This window comes from Nipponia nippon, unplaced genomic scaffold (genome assembly GCF_047370975.1).
Source record: "Nipponia nippon isolate SJK-2023a ecotype South Korea unplaced genomic scaffold, ASM4737097v1 scaffold_12, whole genome shotgun sequence".
In the NCBI taxonomy this organism is placed as follows: domain Eukaryota; kingdom Metazoa; phylum Chordata; class Aves; order Pelecaniformes; family Threskiornithidae; genus Nipponia; species Nipponia nippon.
In genome coordinates this window covers 1,482,843-1,504,826 of record NW_028262313.1, presented here as the reverse complement: position 1 = coordinate 1,504,826, position 21,984 = coordinate 1,482,843, and the positions used below count along the sequence as shown (strand labels likewise).

The following is a 21,984-nucleotide window of genomic DNA, read 5'->3' as shown; positions in this document are numbered from 1 at the left end:
AAGGAGAAATGACCATAGTTTGCTGCGGGCTGTGATTTGCAGTGTCTCCTGTACCCGTCAACACCTGGTAAATGAATAGTTCAATTAAACCATTGCCACTTCCCAGTGACTGATGCTTTTTAAGCCCTTGTTCTGCCCGTTTAGATTCATGCTGAGGCAGAGAAGTATGGCATGGGTATATGTCAATGACATCAAAACATGTCAGCTGGAGCAGAGGTTTGGGATAGAGCTTCTCAGTGAATGATTGGGATTGCTCAATGGGAACAGGGCACATTCAGCACTGCAATACCCGATTCTGAAGGTAAATATGAAGGCAATATGCAGGCTGCACCAGAGATGGGTCTGCTGCCTTCCTCCTGGCTAAGGTCACCCTGCGCAATTCAACTCCGGGCACATGGTTCCCAGGCCGTTCCTGGCGCCGGCTGAAAGCCAGATTACCTTTGTTACCCTTCCAAAGCGTCAATGGTTCAAACCCCAGATACATTCAAAGCTGAGATTTCTGCACTGGCACAGTTCCTGAAGCCAAGGCTGAAACCCACGTGAGCTGGGAGCAGAGCATTCCCTCCGTGGGTTATGGCTGTGAAACTTCCAGAGATAAGGCAAACACAGAGCTTTCATTTCCCCTAAAATATTTCCACCAAAAGAGTATATCAGGCTTCCTCCCCAGATGAGGACCACAAAGGATGGATGGAAGAACCAAGCCTTCCACCTGTGCCATGAGAGTGATCCTTAAGGCATCATTCACAGCTCCTGCCCTGCTGCCCCACAGCTAGACCTTGAGACTGCTTCTCCATGCCGCTCTCCAAATCCTCATTCCTAGCTCCTGACTCTGGCTCCTCTCTGGATTATTGCTTTTGGCTCCAGCACGGACCTCAGTTATTTGCAGGATAGCATTCACACCAGTGCCTGTCCCCAAATACCTATGGTCCTTTGGCTTCAACAGGACTTGGCTTTTGGTTAATACTAAAGTGTATCCCAAGGTGTTACAAGGAAACAGCATGAGGCTTCCTTTATGCTTAAAGCTTAAATCATGCTTATGCATCTTGCTTAACGAGGGTGCATACTGTGCCATTAGCACCCTGTCCGACTCCTAAATCTCTTGCAGGTTTCTGAGACCCGTTGTTAAGGGAGGAGGACTGGGGAGACAGCATCTGATTAGAGGCTGAACCACAGTTGTTCCCCGTTCAGCACTTCTTTAATGAAACAAAGAGGAGATGGAGGGCAATTTTACCTTGCTTTGCTTTTAGTCAAACCCCTCTTCATCTCCAGCTGCTCCGATGCTCTGCTTGCTCGCAGCTGCACCTGGTCTCTGCAGCATTTGCACGAGGGATTTCCTGCCCCGGCCTCAAGCCGGCGGCTCATGGGCTTCACTCAGGTTCTTCAGGCTTCCTGTTTTTCTCTTAAAGCTTTCATTTTACCAGCAAACTGTTTCCTGTCTAAGGCTTCTTGCGACTGAAATCCCGCAATTTATCCTCAGCAAGACGTGGCTGGTAAAGTCTTTGAACGCTCTTCCTTTCATTAACGCTCTCTTCCTTGCTGTCAGCTGTCTGGACAGGTGATGTGCACCTCTGTGAAATTTCAGGAAGGTTTCACTGAGATCTTTAAGTCTTACAGGTTGTCTCTAGAAAATGGGGGGGTTAACTGGCTCTGCTACAGACAGCTTTTCAATTACATTCGCAGAAAGTATTGTGCTTTCTGCATTAACTTACCAGGGAGCAGCGAGCCCTCTGTTACTTTGGCTTTCCATCATTTTCCTGTAGCTGTTGCTCAAGTGCTATTATAAACGAATTAGTGAGTTCGAAAGCAATAGCGGGTACAGACGGTTGGGTCTCCGGGCTGCCATCCTGCCTGCCTCCGGAGGCGAATGCCATTAGAGAGACTGAAAAGCTGTCAGGGATGGAGAAGCCAAGATAACCTGGTGAGGGGCTGCATTCAAAGAGATGCTATGGTGATAGAATCATTTTAGCAGCGATTTTTTTTTTTTTTTTCCGGTCACAGCCATGGTAGAAAAAGTTTAAATAATTGCGGATGTGATTTCAAGCTTGCTAACTATGGGGCTGAGCTGAAAGCCCCGTCACTTTGGGGAGGGACCTGTTGAAGGCTTCACTGGTTTCAGTTCATTGCAGAGTAACCAGTAAATTTCAATAACAACGAATTTCTCTTAGAAAACATTCAAAGTGCGTGTTCTAAATATTATTATTTTCCTACAGACTGTATTTTTATTTACCCCTAATTCTTACTAAAATATTTGCATTAAATGCAACGTTTTAGTTGTAGCCACTTTGCTTATTCCCCCAGCACCTAGATCAAAGGCTGAAATAAAACTGTGTGCTTATACACACATACAGGACATGAACTGCCATCTCCTCCCTGATCGTGCTGGGTTTGATTTTGGAGGTCGTGTTACTCCTGCAAAATGGCACGAGATGCTGCAGTGGTTTAAAACTGGACACTGTGATTTCCTTAGATGACTTTTAATCGTGTACATCATAGCCATTCTTGGGCTGTGCAGAAGCACGTTCAGCTACGTAAGCAAAATGAGGGGGAGAAGAAGTTGGGGTTTGTTTCCTCTTAGACTATGAAACCAAAAACTTCGCACTTGTTCAGGTGGCTGGAGAACTCAGGTGTGGGTGCACACACATTTCCATGAAGTGCTTGCTTGCAGTACGTAGCTGGGGAACACAAACGTGGCAGTCTGCAGGAGGGGCCCAACTCCGGTGACTGAGACCTGGGCTTCCCATTCCCTCTGTGTTACCCCCTTCTCCTTTCAGGTTAATTAGCTGATTAGCTTGGAGCCAGGGAAGCTCAAAAGAGTGGGAGAGCAGGGGTTTCCTTGGGAGTTCAGCAGCTGCTGGCTCTTAATATTGATCTGCTAATGAGTCAGCAAGTGTGTGAAGCCTGCGAGGGCTTTCATGCTCTGCATCGGGTACTTTCCCTCTGCAGCTTATGGGTCCAAGCCCCAGGGACCGAGGCAGGGGCTTGGGAAGGCAAGCCAGCCGTTTTGGGGAAGCATCTGCCCTGGTCTGCCTGGCTGCAGAAGACCAGAGGGGGACCCATGGGAGGGGAACTGAGGACGAAAGGGGAGGGAGAAGCAGTGGTGGCCTAAGGTCCCTCTCTGCTAATTCTCCAAAAATTAGTCTTTTAGGGGACTGAGGAGGGAGTGCGGAATCCCAGAGCTGTCAGCGGAGGAGGAAGGAAGAGCAGCTGGAGGTCCGCAGTGGCGAGAGCTGCTGCGCAGAGCACAGCCCAGGGCAATGGAGGAGAGATTTGGGGAGCAGAAGGGCACAGCAAGGTGGGTGCAGGCTGTGGTGGCAGGATGTGGCCAGGGAGGTGGCAGAGGCTATGCATTTCCAGCCCCACATGGTCTTGGCATGGGAGAGACAGCACAACGCCTCCTGTAAGGCAGATGGCTTAGCAAGCTACCTGCCTTCCCCTCCATGCCCACACCGCAACCCTGCGAGCCCCTCGGAGCCCCCTCCACAGCCAGGGCTCTGCTTGCCCTCCTGCAAGGCCCCAGCATCACCCTGGGTTCAGCAAGTTGTGTCTCTGTGTGCTTGGGCTGCTCAGCATGGCACAAGGTTGGCAAGGCAGCTGGACTGGCAGGTTGATCTGCCCTTGGAGGGTTGCTGTGCATTTCTGCTAAGCTGAAGCCTGGGGATCCCCAAGGGGCAGGATGCCCCAGAGCTGAGCTCCCAAAGCAGAGTTGGGCTTCTTTTTTTGCAGCACTGACTTGCACGGTCACGTATGTCCATCCCATGTTGATTGCAGGGCATGCCAGCTCAACTTGAGCAGTGCATTGTGTGACCCAGGAGGGTGGTTTCTTGAGCTGTAAGTGCTGAAACAATGTGGGCCAACAAAATTAATCAGGCAATTGATTGCTTGTAGCTGCTAACTGTTTTGCCTGCCCGTAGATGTGGTCCTGTTGCTCAAGACACTATGCTGAGTTGGAACCAAAAACGAAGGGGTTTTTGAAGAAATTAGGGAAGTTTTATTGTGGCCGTACTGGGCTGGATGCACTGGCATGTTCTGCTTGCACTGAGCAGGAATTCAGACCAGCTGATTATAAAAGGCCCTTCTGGCCTCAAGTCTACAACAATTACTTAACACTCATGCTGTTGGCAAGACAGCAGAGAAGAAATCAGTGTGGGGGTAATGCATCTTACCGGTGTGCCCGGAGCTTGCGTGCGGATCATCTCTCCAGCCTGTTTGTGTTTCGCAGGAGGTGCTGCGCAGCGCGCAGTGACCACGAGCATCAGCAGGAGGCACACGCGGCTACCACTTACCGTTGTGTCCAGGTATCACCATGGCTTCTCTTTGGAGCTCACTGGAAAGAGATGTGTTCAACCCACAGAAAAAGAGGCTGCTGGAAACCATTCGTGTCTGGAAGACAGGGAAGAAGAAGAAGATGTCCATCCTCTGTGTTGTGGGTGAGAACCTCGGGGGGCCGGGAGACAGGTTGAGTTGCAAACCCAGGGAGGTTTCTTGCAGCTCTAGTCAGAGTTTGGTCTCTGATGGCTCTTTTCCTAATTTGGGAGAAGAGATAGGATCAGTACTTGGAATGCTGTATTTTAAGATTAAAGGAAGGAAATCTTAATCCAAAGATAGGAGCTGTGCCACGTGAGTATAGTATGTCAAGAACTGGCAACAAAAGTTCCATCTTGAATGTTGGATGGTATTTGGCTGGCTAGAGAGAGCTGGGGTCTGCAGGACTGCTCTCTCCACCAATGTAAGATTATTTTTTTTACCATTTGCATCAAATCTGTCATTAGAGGTCAGCAACAAACCATTCTAACATGACACAGCGTTACAGCCTCATTCTGTCTCTCCAGAGTTTTGGTGAAAGTTTTAACAGTACCCAGACGTGTCAGGAGTACTTAGCTATTTGATTAGGATCCAAAGGTGCAAGTGCTTTGGGAAATTTTCCATCTCCTTTGGTCTATGCTTTTCTAGTTGCTCCATCATTCCAGAGAAGTTGTTACTGTAGATTTTTTTGGACAAACTTACAAGGGAGAGACTTTCCTGCCAATGAGCTTCACAACAGCGTAGTCACCTACTGCAGGATTGATTTCTGACAACCTTAGCCATAGTGTTTGACCTAAATGATATGCTTCAACTCCCTCTGTAGTTAATGGAGGGCAGGAGGAATATCTCCAAGGCATGACGTAGCCACCCTATAAGTAGCATGTAAAATACATGAATTACCCCTGGTACTGCCCATGTCAGCTTTCTGGAGATATCTAGCTCATAGGGGAGTTCTAAATTATAAGAGCCAGAATGATGTACGGTGAGCGCCTCCCAGATGAACCAAGAGGTGACTGTAAGCTAACTGGCAGTGGAATTGATTTTTGATGGGATACGTTAGTGTGAGTATCAGTCCAACAATGCAGTGCTTTTGGACCCTGTTGTAGGGCCAGCAATATGGTAGGTACCTATCATAAATCGCAGTGCACTAGGGCACCCTGTTCCCATCACATTTGGATCTTGCTGAAATATTACTTATGCCTTGTGTAGAGCACAATGGCCTGGCTTAAAACTCATTGAAATTATTGGGAGTCCCTCCACAGACTTCAAAGTACTCTGGATTAGACCCCAGAGACCACTTCCCATGTGTAAACACTCCATGAAGAGAAAAGTCAGTAGAAACCTGTAGCATCTCTCTATACAGCCACAATGCAAAATCAGTGTTTGTGTGTCCATCTGTACCTGTCCTCTCACACTGAACTGTTGTGTACTGGGCTAACAATAATATTGTGTTTTTTTTGTTTGTTTGTTTGTTTTTCTGTCCCTTGTCCTCAGTGGACACCTTTAGGCCAATGCAGCCGTTTCTGGTGAAGGTCAAGGTAGACCGAGGAGAGCAGTACAAGATAGCCTACAGGTGGCCTTTAGCAGAGCTGAAGCTGGTAGACGGCAAGACCCTCAATCAGGTAGGACTGATTTTCCTTCTGTGGAAAAGGGCAGAACCGATCATGGGGGAGAGATACGAATATGTAGTTAGGGAGACACAGGCCAGGATCCACAGGGGGATTCGGGTCCTCTGGAGCTCAGCCCATACATTTAGATGGTGGGAAGTGCAGTGGGGGGTGGGTGGGTGTGATTTCTAATATAGGGCTGAACTATCCTGAATGATGCTAATTTTGAGGAAACAAGAACCAGAAAAAGAATTTAAAAGCCCTCTGCCTCACCTCAGAGCTGCTTCCTAGCATATGGTGAACTGAGGTCTCTCCCTGGATAGTTCCTCCATCCTACATCAGTTCTTTTGGACTTCTCGTTTCCCTCATCTCTTCCAGGGAGATGCCTGTGCCCTGGATGCTGAGGCTGGAGTGATTTCCTCCCTCCTGAGTCAGCCCTCTCTAAGTTAGGAAATGTCAGGCTGGTCAAATACCTGACCAGGGTGAGCAGTGAGGGGGTGACCGCTGCATGGACACAGCTTCCATCAAAATCAGTGGGCAAACTCTCCTTATCCCTCAGGCAGAGGACCTCCTGAAGCTCTTTCCAGCAGCCCTCAGAGGTTGGAGAGATGGGCTGCAAAGCACTGCTCTTGTCAGGTCTCCAGCATTTGCAGAACACGTTGTCAGGCCCATCTGTCGATCCATGTTGACAAAGCTTCTTGACAGACATTTGCATAGGGTATTTAAAGATTAAATGGAGGCATTTACTGAAAGAAGGATTATAGAGAGCTGGAGTCAGCGTGAATCTGCGCTTTTAGGGTGGTATTAAGGTTTTGGGGAAAGAAAGCATGGACAAGATATTCCCTTTCTGCTGCTGGGGCTGGCAGAGTGTCGTTAAAGTTGATATAATTAGGTTTTTTATTAATGTGAATGTTCCAGGGGCTTTGGCAAGGTGCCTGGGTTTTCACAAGCATAGAAATAAATGAGAAAAAGAACAGCTTTCCAGTTCTACATCCAGGACAAATAAAGTACATCTGCACAGCATGTCTGAAAGGAAAATCACATTTGCGGGTTTGCAGGGCATCTTGATCCTATGGGTAGAATTGAACTGGTACCTCATTGTCTTACCTTTTCCCACGCACAAGGAAATCCATGCTTTCATCCTGCCTGAGCTTTCCTCTAGCAGATGAGCGTGGCTCCACCGAGTCTTCTAAACTGCTTTGGCTCCTGAGGAGTTAGGCTTACAAGATACCTCCAGGATTTTCAGTCCTTTCCCCCCTCACTTGCCATCCCAATGAGAAAATCTGATCATACTCTATCTTAAAGTGTTGGTGTATTTTTGAACCCCCTCCTACTGGGAGGCGAGTAGCAAACCTGGTTGTCTCAATGGCTAAAGCCTTCTTATGACTCCAAGCCTGTATTTCTACCCACATAATCCCCATTTGCGCTTGTGCCATGGCTCTCCTTCAGATTAGACAGCTCTTCTCCTTTGCAAATGTATTTTTAGATGGCAGTCACGTCCCCTATTAACCTTCCTTCTGGCAGGCTAAGCAGCCTGACCCCTCAGTCTCGTCTTCTGTGTTGACTTCTCTCTTCCCTTCATCATGCCTGGAGCCCTCTTCCTTGCCTCTTCCAGGCTGAATTGATCTTTCTTGAATGCAGGCAGCCAGAATTGTCCATATCATTCCTAAGATGGGATCTACTCACCAGCTGAAGCTGCTGCACAAGGTCCCCAGGCAGAGGAGAGGCTGAAGCAGCAGGCTGCAGCCAGGATGTGTTGATGTTTCTTGGGGTCCTACCATGGAGGCAAGCTCCCCAGTGCTCAAGTCAGCACGGTCCCTTCCTGTTGCATGACTTGGCAGGTCCATGGAAATCAAAACAAGAGCTCTCCTCTGTTGCTTAGCAGATAATATCAACTACGGCCAAACCCCAGCTCATAGGTTGATATTCAGTACACACAGCAAGGTCTTGGTCATCAGGTCTGCTCTGGTACACTGCGAAGTCCTCTGCTCCCTGGCACCAGCAAAGTCCTGACACTGCAAGTCCAGCAGTGCCTAAAGCTACAGCTCCCTTGACCAAAACAGTATTAATATTTATGAAGCGATTAACGGATGCCTCCCTGCTTTAATAGCTCCTCATAAGGCATGCTATAAACCACGTGCACTGTAAATTCCTCCCCCAGCCATCGCTGCTCTGCGCCGCTGCAGGGGCTGCTACCGAGCCTGCAAAGCAATGCGGGGGTGTGATGTATTGCTTCAAAGTGTTTAGAAAGCAACCCTTAAAGCATCGTAGGACTGCATCAATCTTCATAAACTCTATGTCTGTTATGATGATTAGTATCAATAATTATAAGTGCGGCTTCTAAGTTCTCCAGAAGATGAGATCAGGCTGTGCCGCAGAGCTAATGAGATGGTGCAGGAAGGAGTTTCTTTCTGTGGGATGTTCCTAGTTCAGCAACCTCCCTTATTCTCTCCACCTATGTAGCGCTTAGTGGCAAAGAATACGTCTCCTGTGGCTGGAGTTCCCCCTCCATGAGACCACATCCTTTGGGCAGAGATGGATGTAGAGATAGTGACACTTATATGGATGAGGGGGCTGGGGGAATTGCAGGACTGAGTTTGTGGAAGCCTGTTTCTGGGTTTTCTGTGGGTGTTCCCAATTCTTCAGTGAAGAGAGGTTTGAGATTTCAGGTTGGATGAGGATTGCAGAGGGGAATATCTGCAGTGGGAGGCAGGGTGGTTGCTGGGCTTACCCCGAATGCTTAACTCCAGTTATTTTGAGCTTTCTCATTCAGCACATCATTACACTGCAGAGCTTATTGCCACAGGATGCTGTAGATGCCAACGCTATGAATAAGTTCAAAAAACCATTAGAGGAGATCAGGGACAGTAGGTCCTTCAAGGGCTGTTAAACGCAGTGCTGTGGATACAACCTCTGGCTCAGCGAGCTGCTAGATCATGGGCTGCTGGAGGCTGGCAGCGAATCCTGAAGGCAATATAACTCTGGACTTGCCCTTTCAATGCTTTTTCTCCCAAGCATCTGCTACTGGCCACTGTCAAAATTCATCAGTGTTCATCTCCCAAAACCTGCAGTAAAAGGTGAGGGATTTATATAGTCTGAAAAAAAGTCAGCATGTTGGATCAGGACACAGGGGCTGGTTGATTGCTTGGTCTGACCCACTATGGGTGTCCTGGTGTCCACTTCTAGGGTCAGAATTGCTGCACATCCTTTTATTTTCAGTGCTTTTCTCATGCCTATGATTATTTACCAAGTGCCATGAACGTACCTCTCAAATCCTACCCAGTTGCTCTGGGATAGCGGCAGAAGTCCAGGGAGAGATGTCTATATCTGCAGGAAAGAAACACGAAGAAGGATTTGCTGTTAGCTAGAGGAATTGCCTGCTGTCAGCTTGGAAATGCAGAGCTTGTCAGGGAATTCATTGACTGAAAGACTTCAAATCAAACTTCTGACAGCAGTTACCCTGGGCATGGTACAGTCGGTGTCCATCGCATCAGGTGTGGGGATGCTGGGCGCAATAGCCCATTTTAGCCCTGCATCAGATCTGAGTCTGACTATACCTGTGCAGCTCCACCAAAACCAGTCTAGTTGTTGGTGTGATGTGGCCAGTAGCACTGGTCTCCCTGGGGTCACCTGCCTGGTATATGCCAGCCGGGCTTTTTGCTAGGTGGTTGCAGGGAGCTGTCAGGATCGTCCCCCTGGTTGAAGGGGCTGAGCGGCCTGTGCAGGCAGAGCTCTCTAACATCTAAGCCCTGTGCTAGTCTCCATTCACAATGTAGCTTCCTGGGGCCACCGAAAACCCCAAAGCTTGAAACTGCAGCCTAGAGGTGGTTCTCCCTCCCTCCTTCAACCAGGAGGTGTTTTTCCTCCCGGTGCACAAGGTGTTTTCACAACATTCAGCGCCTGCCATTAAAATGTGCTGCGTGTATGTGGTGTGGCAAGTGGTGGCTAATTGGTGTGAAAATTAACTGTTGACATCTAGGCAAGCCTGGATTTTGATCTGCAGTTCGATAAGGTTTACAAGTGGACCGCTAGCAGCTTTGATGAGAAGAAAACCTTTATCAGATGCTTGTGGAAGCTGAGCCACCGATTCCTTGCCAGCTCTATCACATTTGTGAATGTCCCCTCCTGTGCAGTGGAAGGTAACTGGTTTCCTTGGCACACATCGTCGCTTTAGGAATGGGAGGTGAATAAATTTCAAACAGTGAATGTGGATGACGGCAGAGGCTGAGGTGGGTACCGGTGAGAGGGAAGCAGGAGGATCCATCTTTTGTGTACCTGGAGGCACAGCCGCCTGATTTATCCACTGACCCTTGCCATGAAGACACAGTGCTAGGCTGGGAATTAAAATAGACGGAGAGTTTATCTTATCTCCAGAGATGCTACCTGCACTCTGGGTTGGGGAAGGCAAGCAGTAGTGTTGGTAATGTCAGGCCAGGGGGAAACTGCCTCCTTGCCTGGTAACATTCCCCAGCAGTGTATCAAGAAATACAGATATATATGGATATAAAAGTGTATTTTACTCTACAACAAAAGACTACCAGTATATTTGATCAGAAGCAGCCTGTTCATCTCTGAAATCTGTTTCAGCTTTGTATAACAAACATATCAATGTGCCCCAGCACACAATCCTAGAGAGCTGAGCAATTAAAAACACAACAAGAGCTCAAATGAAATTTCAAATGTCTGTTTTGTCCCTCTTACAAAGCTGACCCTTTATCCCATCCACATCTTTCTTTGCTCCATCTTATTCTAACTGACCAGCAGACTGATACCACTGGACTCGTGTCACTTGGACTCGATGGGACCCCTGGGGTTAACATTAGCAGGGCTAATAAAATGACATAGCTAGAAGGCTTTGGTCATCTCCACATCTCCTCCTGTCCATACAGGGAGACAAAGGCCCCAAGAAGACAGAAAGGACACTGCAGAGACTGAGAGCCAGGAGGAGCTCAGTGCGTACCAGGAGATGACAGCGAAGGAAGCTGCCGATGTGTTGAAGCTGATGGAGGAATATGAGCCCCTGGTGAACAACTCCGTGGCCTTTGCAGAGCAGCTAAGCAATGACCTCTATGTGCTGGATGAGGTAAGGGGGCCAAGGGCTGTGACTCAACTGAAAAGAAGGTGCCTGGCATGTCGGGGCACTGGGCTGAGTCTCTGGGTATCGGCAGCTCTTTCATTTGCTGTGAGCACTTGATCCGAAAGTCATCTTGGTCTTGTGGTACTTCAGCTCAAAAGGCATCTCATGTGCAAGTCAGGAAGACACTGCTGCTCCCCTCTCGAGGGTCAGTGTTTGTCCCACCATGCACTACAGTGGGGCTGCCTGCCCCTTGCGGGGGCTAAACAAGTAGCTGCCGCCTGGCAGCCAGGCCCCAAATGTCTGGCTCTGATGAGCTTAACCGCCCTTAGACATTGGCTTGGGAGATGTCTCTCCCGTGAACATGGTGACTGACCAGCACGGGGCAGATGAAGCCCTATCAGTTTTGCAAAGGAGTAAAACAGAATAGTGGCACAGACCCAGCTGCAGGGAAGGATACGGAGCCCAGATGCAGGTGGATGCATAGCTGTGAGGGGTTATAATTTCTGGGGGCAGCTCAGGGATGGGTAAGGGTCTAACTGCGGGGCAAAATGAAGTGGGGTGCTCTGGGGCTGGCTGAGGGAGGTGGATGAGACTGGGGAGCTCCGGGATCTCCTTTGCATCGTGCAGAAGGTATCTGTGTCCCACGCAGTGTGAATTAGGACCATCATTTCTGTAGTCACCCATGCAGAAGAAATTTGTCTTAGGGCGTTGCCTCTGGCCCTTCCTGCTGGGCCTACAAGCTGTGCCTCCAGCCAGATCAGTGGTCAGCAGCCGCCTTGAGCAATCCCACAGCCTTAACCACGTCTAGAAATGATTTACAGGGGAAAACATGGTGACGATGCCCACGCTGTGTCTTCCCCTCCCTGTCTGCCCAGGGCCGGGTGTCCCACGGGGAGGGTTAGCCTGCCAGACACCGAGGGGCACCGAAAGCTCCCAGGCTCCTGCCAAATCCACAGGCAGGTCTGCAGCTCACGGCGTGCCCGGTCCAGCGCGGCCATCCGCAAGCAGGACGTGCAGAAGCAGTTCTGGGATGGGTCCTGCCACGTTGCCATGAGGGCTATCACAGATAGATCAAAAATTCCTGTTATTTCAGTTTGGTGGTTTTTTTTTTTTTTTACTTGAGCACAAGCACATGAGTTACCTCGGGAAGGGGAGAACAGAGAAAGGGTAGGAAGGATAAAGCCTGCTGAGTAGGGAGGGAGGGGATGAATGTGCGTGTAAGAAGTGGGGGTGATGAAGAGCAGAAAGGGTGGTCTGACAGGCAGGGGTGCCTGGAAGAAAAGGAAAGGGCCAACAATGATCCCTACGGAAGGAAAAGCAGCAGCTAGGGAGAAAGAAAAGAGGAAAAAGTGAAACTGAGCTGGAAGGAGATAAAAAGTAAAAGATAAACTGTAGTAGAAAGGGCCAATGAAGAAGGCACACATTATTTTCAGACTAGTGAGCTTTATTTACTTTATTAGAGTTGCTGTATTTTATTGCATTTCTGCAGAGGATAACTTGTTTCTTTGTGTGCTGGAGCAAAATAATGAGATAGCTGCTTCGTGCATTTATCTTATGCTAATATATCTGGTGCAAGGATTTTATGGGTAGGTAACCGAAGAACAAAGGGAAAAAAATAAGCCAAAGGAAAAATCCTAAAACATACAAGAAACCACAAACTCTAAATCCAACCTCCTTTAGCTCCGGTATTTGCTGTATTCCCAATTTGTATTTATATATGATTTATTACACTTGGAAGCTTAGTAGTCAATCTGGAAGACCAAACTCCTGAGGTCTGCTCCTGTTTGCTCTTGGCAAGTCGTACAGGCCCTTTGCGACTCTGTTTCCCAGCTGTAAAATACCCTATGAGAGTAACTAATAAATCTCTATTAAGTTCTTTGCGATGAAAAGCGCTGTTGAATACATTATTTTAATACCCTCTAATGAATAAATGTCACATTGCTAATACAAATCAATTAATGAGATGTTTCTATTTCTAAGGTTTAATCTATGATATTAAGTGTTATTAATACCAGCAAGCTAGACTAGCACATGCATATATTTAAATGTTTTTCCCCACATCCCAGTAATAACACCTTGTCCTTCTCTTACAATACTAATCACCTTCTGCTAACCCATCTCTTCTGGGGATCGTGAGACACTGCACCAACATCAAGAGAGCGCTTCTCTGCTTTGGAGGGAAGGAAAGCATGGCCAGGGCGCCTGGGAGGCCACGAGCTCTGATTTTTACATTGGTATTCCTACGTACTTGCAGGATCCCAGCACCCGCTGAAACGCAGGCAGCTCCCCGCAGCTTTGTGCCACCTCCAGCGGGAGGGTTATTACCCTTACCCGGTTTGCGATTCTCCGGAGAGCCCTTTCTGCCAGCAGTTGCCCTGCCGATGTCTCCGGTGATGCTTTGCTCTAGGCAAACCCCCGTGGGTCTGTTAAGCCCTAATAAGACAATCTGAAGCCACGGCGGTGACAGGCTTGTGGGAGGTTTATGGCTGTAATTTAGGAACATTTAATGAAATGTGAAGCTCCGGGCAGAGCCCGTGGCCGCGGGCCAGGGTCCCTGGCGTGCGGCTGGAAAGCAGCAGTCCGGGAGTGGGGCTGTTTGTTCCCTTGCAGGTCCCTCGCGCTGGCCTGCGCAGGCTGGTTGGGCTCCAGGCAAAAGGAGCATTCGCTTAGCATCAGTGGTGCTTTTGGAGATGAGTATCTGCCTGCATTAGCAAGCCTTGCTTCAAATCCGACTGCTGAGCCTGCTGGCAAGTGAAATCTCTGCCTTCGCTGCTGTCGCTGGGCTCCCTCTGGGAAAGCTGCATCACTTTGCAGCGTGGTAGTTGCATCTCTGCCTTTTGATAGAGATGCTTTGCTGTCTTTGCTATGATATCAGGCTTTTCTACAGAATTCCTCTGACCTTTCCAGATCCTTTGTGAATCTGCCTGCATCTGAAGCCATTCCCCACAGTCCTTTCTCCCACACTTTCCCAAAACGGCACTACGTTTGTCACAGGAGAGTGTAATCCATGCTTTGCCAGTGAGACCAAAGCCGCCCAGTCGAGGTGTGTGCTGCAGAGTGGCTCTCACACATTTCGGGAGCGCCTCCGTGCTGCTCCAGCATCTTGTCCTCCATGTACCACCTCCAGAGCCAGAGCTGCCAGCTCATCTTTATCCCAATAGCAATGCAGGCGGAGCTTGAAGAAGAGCAAGTCCTTATCACAAGGATTGTAGATGCCCAGCATCTACTGCGCTTTCAGACACATTCCCAATTCGGAGCACGGGGTAGGTCCGAGTCACAGTAACCTGACTTGGGTTGACAAGACTTTGCTTCCCTTCCTCCTGTCGTTCCCCACTGGCGAGCTGAGCACAGGGCGTGCTGCGGGGTGCAGGTACTTCTGTTGTTCTTCTTCATTTAATGAAAAAGGCACCAGATAATTGAAATATCAGAAAAGACAAACTTCTTTAAAAGCTTTATTAATGGAGAGAAAAATAGCAGTCTGGAAGCCTCATGTCTTCCAGGCCTAGGTCTATTGATTGTTTTCTTTGATATCCCGCATGGTATGTAGGCCCTGAAAATGATAAAATGAACATTTGGAAGCAGTTAATCTCTAGCCGAGCTTGTCAGCAGCAATTAATATGCCATTATATCTCTACCACCCGTCAAAACAAATGCCTGAGACCTCCCTAGGCAAATTGTGCCTTCAGTTTCCATATTAGAGACATATATATGTGCATGTCTCATGCATGATTTAACTGTTTATTAATTCCACTGCCAGAGCAGCTCAGCTGGGTAACACCCTGGCAGCAGTGGCGATGCCCAGAGCTGTGCTACATGTGCTGTGACAGGCGCTTGGCATGGCCATGGTCTGCACAAACGTGTGAGATCCATACAGAAATGGCCAGTGTCTCGAAGCTGGCATGTTTCCTTACAAATATTGTGGGACGGACACCCAGGTCCTCAGGGGACTTCACCAGTTGTGGGGATTGAGGATTGGAGACTCCATGCAGTGTCCACTTGGGACTTGCCTAGCACACAGAGGGAAAAGCAGGGTGCAGAAGACAGCAAGGCTTAGTACCCTCTCCAAACCTACAGAAACTCTGTTCTGCTCATGGTCAGATATGCCCAGTGACTCCGCAGTAACCTCTCTGTTGGGACAGAAGAAAGTCCTCTGAGCGTACATCTTGCTCAGGAAAGGGTTTTGTTCTGCCCTGGCACTTGGGGCTTGCAGATGGTTGCTGATATAGAGTTTAGTCAAGTCCAAAGATAAGAGAGTGACTTTGTGCAGGTAGTGATGCAGGACAGCTGCAATTATAACAGCACCTTGCATGTTATAACGACAGGGTCTCTGCATTGACTTGGGAGGGTGATGATCAGGATATTTGGCTCATGGTGGTAATCAGTCCCTGCTACAGTGCTTGAAGCCCTCTGTTTCTCCATTTCACAGGCCAACCTTAGAGCCATTATCTCTTCTGAGAAGCAGGTGACACAGCTGATGAGCTCCATTGATGAGGCCCTGGCAGAGGTGGCCAGAGTGGAGGAGACCTTGCAGATCTATGATGAGTTACTGGGAAGCGTGAAGCAGCAGATGGACCACATCCACCAGGAAAACTCCTTGCTACATCGCATTGTTTCCAACAAGACAAAGCTGATGGATGAGATCCTCTTCCTCACGGTACGTGGATTTGCAAAGACATAAATCTTCAGTCTGTTGAATCTATTAGAAAAAAACTTTCAGTGAACTTCAAACACTCTGAAAACTATTATCTGTCCGCAAAGGCTACAGAGCTTGTCTGGCCTAGTAATGAGGGACTTTGTTGTCTTGATAATACAAGGACGGCCACACAGATGGGATGGACTACAGGTAGAGCAGCAGCAGACATGATGTGCACTACCCTCACTGAGGTCCAGGGCTGTAAGAGGGGTCCCTGAAAGTCCTTTTCATGGGCAAGATGAGCCTCAAATGATGTAATGCCAAGGACCTTCCAAATGCAGCTCTGCAGCCTTTCACGATCAGCTTTGGGACCTTACATGCTCAGAGGCTGCTGGGGCAGTGCTTTTACCCTTGCACCCAAAGCACTGAGATCTTCTCAGCCTTGTGCCTTCAAATTTCAGGCATACCTATGTCTGGTTTGTGGGCTTACTTGTGGGAAGCAATTGTCACTGAGGGTAGCTCACCCTTCACTTGGTAGCTTTCAGTTTATATATTTGTACTAGGGAAGAACAGCTCTCATTAGTAGACGATAGTCATTTCAGTAGCCAATAATCATTACCCAGGAATAGGGAAGCACAGGACTTAATGAGCAGTTAGAGCCAGAGCCTGCAACACCGGCCCCTGGTCAAAGCATGCTCCCATCAGCACCGATAACCTCACATGCAGAGAAACCGCTGGGGACTTTGAGTGGGTCCTGAGGCAAACGGTACATCTACCACGGGAAAAGCATCCTGGGGCCTCCCTATTGCCCTGGAGAGGAGCCCTGGAGAGACTGTTTGTGCAGGGACCCTGTTGCTTCTCTTCCCACTGATGGGAGTTTCCCTGTTCCTTTTCTCTCCTTTGCTTTCGTTTTTTCTTTCTTTCTTCACCCTTGAAGGTAACTTAACTGATAAGTCAATGTCTGCCATCAGCCGTGGACTTTGTGCACGTCAGCCTGTCTCAGCATCCATTGTGGAGTAAGGAGCTTTTCTCTGCAGGACCTCACAGCCACAGAGACACTGGCGCAGGGGACAGCACAGCCAGTGGAGAGACTCTTGAAGACCTCTGGCAATATGGGAAAGCAAATTCTTTACAAACATAACATACCATAAATGCAAGAGCTGTGCTGTAATAGCACAGCTAATCCTGACTTCCACTGCTTACGGTGACCTCTATGCCATTGACCTTTTCAGTTCTGAGTAACTCAAGCTGCAGTTTCCTTAGCTTTTTCTTTCTCCTCCCCACCACTTTGCTGCCAGTAGTGATCCCAGAGGTGCTGGCCCTTTGGAAATTCATGCCGAGGTTTGCCAGGGCTTCCTAGGTGACCACTGCAGTTGTTGCTGTGCAGACCTTTGGTTTTGGTGGGGATAGAGCAGCATGGTCTTCTTGACGGACACATGCAGCCTGCCAGCTGAAGGTAGCACTTGGCTATCTCAAGCCAGCAGCCTTCTGGGTGGGATGAGAAGGGATGAGAAGCTGGCTGTGGTTGTACCTGTTCTCTTCTGGCTTTATTTTTAGACCCACCTCAACCTCAGCAAGGAACACTGCGATGCTCTGAGCCGGGCAGATCTTTCCAGCCCCAGCAGAGTGAAAGCCTGCATTGCTGCAGTAGAGGCTTTATCTGGCTGCATGAACATCCAGATACAGCCCGGTGAGTAGAGAGCAGAGATTTATGCCTGCAAATGGTGGAGCCACCAGCTCGTCCACAAGCTGTGCTGCACACCCAGCACCATCCTGTGCTGCCCAGCCTCTGAACCGCTGAAGCCGGAGGGGGTTTTCCCAGGAATTGGCTCACACACTTGCTGGGCAGCCCTGCAGGCTGCCTGGAGCAAAGTAGAAAAGAAATAGAAGGGAGGCATGTGTTTGGGAAGCTAAGCAGCAGCACTGACTTGGGGGTACATGGGGTGTATGGTGCAGAGCACCCTCCAGCACGCCTAGTGCTGCGAGCTGGGGAAACAGGCTTGCGAGGTCAGCTTTCTTCTTTCTGAAGATACTGCTGAAGCTTTCAGAGTCTTCAGCAGCTTCACCTAGAAGCACAGTCAAACAGGGCTGAGAAAGCCAATGTAACATTACCTCTGAACATCCGCAGAGAAAAGCAGCTGGGGGAGGATTGGCTCCGTTTCTAGAGAAATCCAATCCATGCTTCAAATGGCCAAGCTGGGGCATCCACACACCGCAGGCAGGTCTGCAGGCACCTCCCTCTGGACTCAGGCACCGGCTGGTCCAGTTTACGTTAAAGCTGAGGCAAACTTATGGCAAACATCTATACAATCCCTCTAAATAACTGGACGTAAGGCATCGTTGTCTGCCGTCTGTGTACAGCACCTCTTATAGTTCAGAAAGGAACTGGTGGAAAGACATGTTTAGAAATTGTGGTCTCTTGGGGCAACCCCGTTGTCTATACTTAAGCACGGAAAAATGAACATTCGTTGTAGCAGTATCCACTGTGGGGGTTGCTGGAGACCTGCCGGTGTACAGGGACTTGATCCTGGCATGAAACCCCATGCTTTCCTTGTGAAGAGACTGGGCATTTGTCCTTGACCACGGTTGCGCTGATGGATGTTTTGCAATTATTATTTTTTTTTAAATTTAAACTCCCTCCCTCTCTGTATTTTCTTGGTACCACAGCAAATCTTTTTCCCTTTGTTGGCTTTTGGGTGGTAATATTTATCCCAGAACTTACTCCTTGAAGACCTGCTTTATTTGCCAGTGTGCTGAGCGATGTTGGTCTACAGCCACCACAGCTCGTGCTGCTCCATACCATGATTCCCTCTCTTTTTTTCCTCAAGGTTACCGGAAACTGCAGGCTGTGGCTGAGCAGCTGATCATGTTTGAAACGCTCAAGCAGAACTTCGAAAACTCTTTCATTAGTCACATTACGAGCATCTTCGAGCTGCAGGTGGGCTTTGCTCTTCATGTGGCAGCTCAAAATCCTGGGAGATTTGAATATTCTGGTAAAATAGTACCAGCGGTATAGGGGATGCCACCGAAAGAGGATTCTCCAAAAGTGTCTTCTCAAAGAGGTCTTCTCACATGCCTTCACCCTGCTGTTGCCCCCCAGGCCTCTGGTTAGTTTTGCAGGCATGCAGAAGAAATCCAGCACAATTCTGCATCTATCAGGCTATCATGTTGCCTCCTGTGACAGTCATTAATCCTCTGGTCATGTTAAAAAGTGCTTAGGCCTAAAGATTTTTGCTTTAGATTTTCTTGTGTTACTTTGGGAGTGGTGGTGGTTGTTCGTCTGTTTGTAACATAAAATCCCAGGATAAAAGCCCATTCCTCGATCCTTTGATTAACATTTTCAAGTGCTCGTCTTGCAATTTAAAAGATATGGTGGAAATATCTCTGTGGGGAGAAATCTGAAAGGAAAATGTTACTCTTCCAGATTTCTTTTTGTGAAGAGAAAAGGAGCTACTCCCTTAGCATTATGTCCTTAAATCTTTAGCATTTACTTTCAAGCCTTGACTCTAGGAAGGGATGTGACTGGCAGGGACGGCGAGGGAACTGTGGGATCTCCATCCTCGGAGATTTTCAGGCCTTGACTGGACACATTCCTGAGCCGGCTGCTCTACCTGGACCTGCTCTGAACCTGCCGAGCTCCCATGCCACCTACATGACTTCGAGTCTGTGGGTGCCATGTCCCAGCACTGCCAGGCTCTGGCAGATGGGCTGCATCAACTGTGCAGCATCCTTCCTCTCCATTGCATCCCCCCCAAGAGGCACAGCCACCTCCCAGTGCTTGGAGGGACAGTTTCCAGCATGCTCCTGCAAAATGAGCTTTTCTCCTGTGTCTTCTCCTGACCACTGTGCTTAGCTGGCGTATCCCACCGTTTTACTGATGGGCCAGCTCATTCCTCTGGGCTCAGAATTGTTCCCATGACATGGGATTAAAACTGGAGTTCAAAGTGATTGTGCATGCTTCGCTTCACCCTTTAAATTTGCTTCTCAAACGTATTCAGAATTGGAAATTGAAGGGTGATTATGAAATTATTTTACAGAGCTTTTCAAGGCTATGTTTTATTTGACTCTTTCTGTTGCTTTAGGGTAGTGCTCAGGTCCCTGCTCTTGGTCAGCCCATTGACAAGCTATCTGCACCAAGCCATGGACTCCACCATGAGGAACTGATGCCCTACACCCCGCTCATGGCCTGGCTGAGGAACGCCAACTCAGTTCTGTTCTGTGATCTCCCCAAGGTACGGCTGAAATCCTCAACAAATATTGCAAACCATCCACCAGGAACAGATTAGTCAAACTGGTTAATTCATGATGAGACCTTGGTTTCACCAAACCCATACCACCCACAAGCTTCCAGCAGAGTGTCTGGCCAACTGGGCCACATGATGTTGGACCTCTGTGCTTGACAGAAGGCAATCTAGGACTTGGTGGCAGACATTGTGTTGAAGGAAAAGGTCTGAAATGCTAAAATTTGGTCTTTTTGCTTTCATCTGGCCATTTCTCTACTGAATGAGAGTGATAAGCATTAAATGAATGTGGTTAATCTTGTATTTTATTCAACACCGCTTTATTTGAAGAGTTCTAGGGAAGGGACATCTTAAAGGCCTTGGTCTTTTCTGTTAATAGGGACGTTGTTAAGTAACTGAGATGGTTCTTTTTAAATCACTGAGGCTTGGTTTCTATTTTTCATGCTGGTCTTTGCCTTTCCAAAGGTCTTACACACCAAAACAAATAGGTCTGTTTCCATTGCCATTTGCTGACTTTTTATTTAAGTGGGTAGATGAAGAAAGAGCCATGAAATGGGCACCGTTCACAGAGAGATGAGATACACCAGGAATTTCTGTGTCTGTCTTGTCTTTCCAGGTCTATGCCCAGCACCTCAGCAGACTCTATGACCGGGAAATCAAAGCCTTTTTTGAACAAGCCAAAACCTTCTTGTTAGGAAGAAGAAAAGGAAGTGAGTGATTTGCAAATATGACTTTTGTGCTGCTGAGCAGTGATTTATTTGCAAGTAGGGAACATGGCAATCATCCTCTATCACAGGTCTCTTCCCCAGATTTTGTGCTGTGAATTTACTTTCTCCTCCATGGACCAGGTCTGCAGCTGGCAGGCCGTGACAAAGCTGACTGCTTTACACCAGGCAGTGTTTCTGTGAGCCTTGGCTCCGTCTATTACCCAGTTTTGTTTATCTGCTTCTCAGAGCTGTAGTGTTTGTGCACCTTCCCTTTGCAGGACTCGCAAACCATGCCTGGGTGGCTGAGATCGTGTCCTGAAGAGCCGTAAGAGAGGGGGGGGTGTGACTGCCTGGCTAATGCCTGGTCCATATTTCATGCAAGCAGAGGGGGTCACAGACTCCTCAGACACTTTTCCCTGTGCGGAGATGTCACCAAGCCTGTCCCTGAAGACACGAGTGTATTCATAGCAATATTTGTGAGAGCAGAATGATTTCATAGTGAGCTGACTGTGGGGCTGTGCTGTCCCAAGGTGATCATTTCAGCAGAAATCGCTGCATCTGACTTAAAATATTCCAGTCAGGTGTTTCAGAAGATAAAAAGAGAAACTGATCTGTCTCCTCTGGAAGTTTTTGATTGTGCAGAAGTCACATTTTCCTTCAGCAAAACAAAGCACTGTAATGGAAAGTTCCATGCCGGCTTGGCCCTGCTTGAATGTCAAAAACCACTGTGCACAGTGTGTTTAGTCTATCAGAATGCTAGCTCGGCTTCTTCCAGCTCTGCACCTACTTCATCACTTGTGTCCAGAGCCAGAGGATGAAGCCAAGGGAAGGAAACGGGGCTGGTGGCTGAAGGATCCTGGCGAAGGTCTCTGCCTCCCTGCAGTTGCTGTGCTGGCCCCGCAGCAGTGACCACACCAATAGCCCCTGTCCAGCTGACACAGCCCCCTGATATTTGCCCATCCTTTGTCTTCTGGGGTGAAGTCCACACCATTCTTGTGGGGTACAAGGGATAGTTAGGGAGCCTGGGCCATGAGCAGCTGGAGGGAGCTACCCTGAAGCTCACCAGGCTGCAGGATCAGACCGTCGCACGATTTCTGCTTCTGTAGCCCTCCAGGGCCCTTTCCTTCGGTTTCAGATTTGGCCATAAAGGGAAGAGCTAATATCTGGGTGTTTTGCTGTAATCTCCTCCCTGGAACTATGAAGAACCCGGTGAGCCTCAAGCAGGGACAGAGAGTCTGTGCTAGCAGCAACTTGCACAAGAGTGGGAATAGGACAGTGCTTCTGCTGGCAGCTTTTCCCACGCTGGGGTAACAGAAGCAGCTTCCTCCGCATCCCAAGTTTTGTGGCTGTGGACTGGCCCCGCATCCCTCCGGGTGGGAGCACTCGGCATTGCCTTATTCCGCATCACGGCAGCTGC

At 48.6% G+C, this 21,984-nt stretch overlaps 1 protein-coding gene across 2 annotated transcripts in view; it reads left to right on the top strand.

Annotated features, from left to right (window-relative positions):
- The first annotated feature begins 1,360 nt into the window (after window positions 1-1,360).
- Window positions 1,361-21,984, top strand: part of LOC104021090 (exocyst complex component 1) — a 31,588-nt gene continuing 10,964 nt past the window's right edge. The window contains exons 1-11 of one of the 2 annotated variants that reach the window (XM_087748977.1): window positions 1,361-1,490; window positions 3,138-3,292; window positions 4,220-4,427; window positions 5,797-5,924; window positions 9,889-10,048; window positions 10,799-10,992; window positions 15,413-15,640; window positions 17,177-17,309; window positions 18,448-18,557; window positions 19,702-19,851; window positions 20,477-20,570. In XM_087748977.1, coding sequence (XP_087605103.1) covers window positions 4,304-4,427; window positions 5,797-5,924; window positions 9,889-10,048; window positions 10,799-10,992; window positions 15,413-15,640; window positions 17,177-17,309; window positions 18,448-18,557; window positions 19,702-19,851; window positions 20,477-20,570 — 1,321 coding nt within the window. In that variant the 5' untranslated portion in view covers window positions 1,361-1,490; window positions 3,138-3,292; window positions 4,220-4,303. The remainder of the gene's footprint in view (window positions 1,491-3,137; window positions 3,293-4,219; window positions 4,428-5,796; window positions 5,925-9,888; window positions 10,049-10,798; window positions 10,993-15,412; window positions 15,641-17,176; window positions 17,310-18,447; window positions 18,558-19,701; window positions 19,852-20,476; window positions 20,571-21,984) is intronic. The other variant, XM_009474579.2, reaches the window with a different exon arrangement.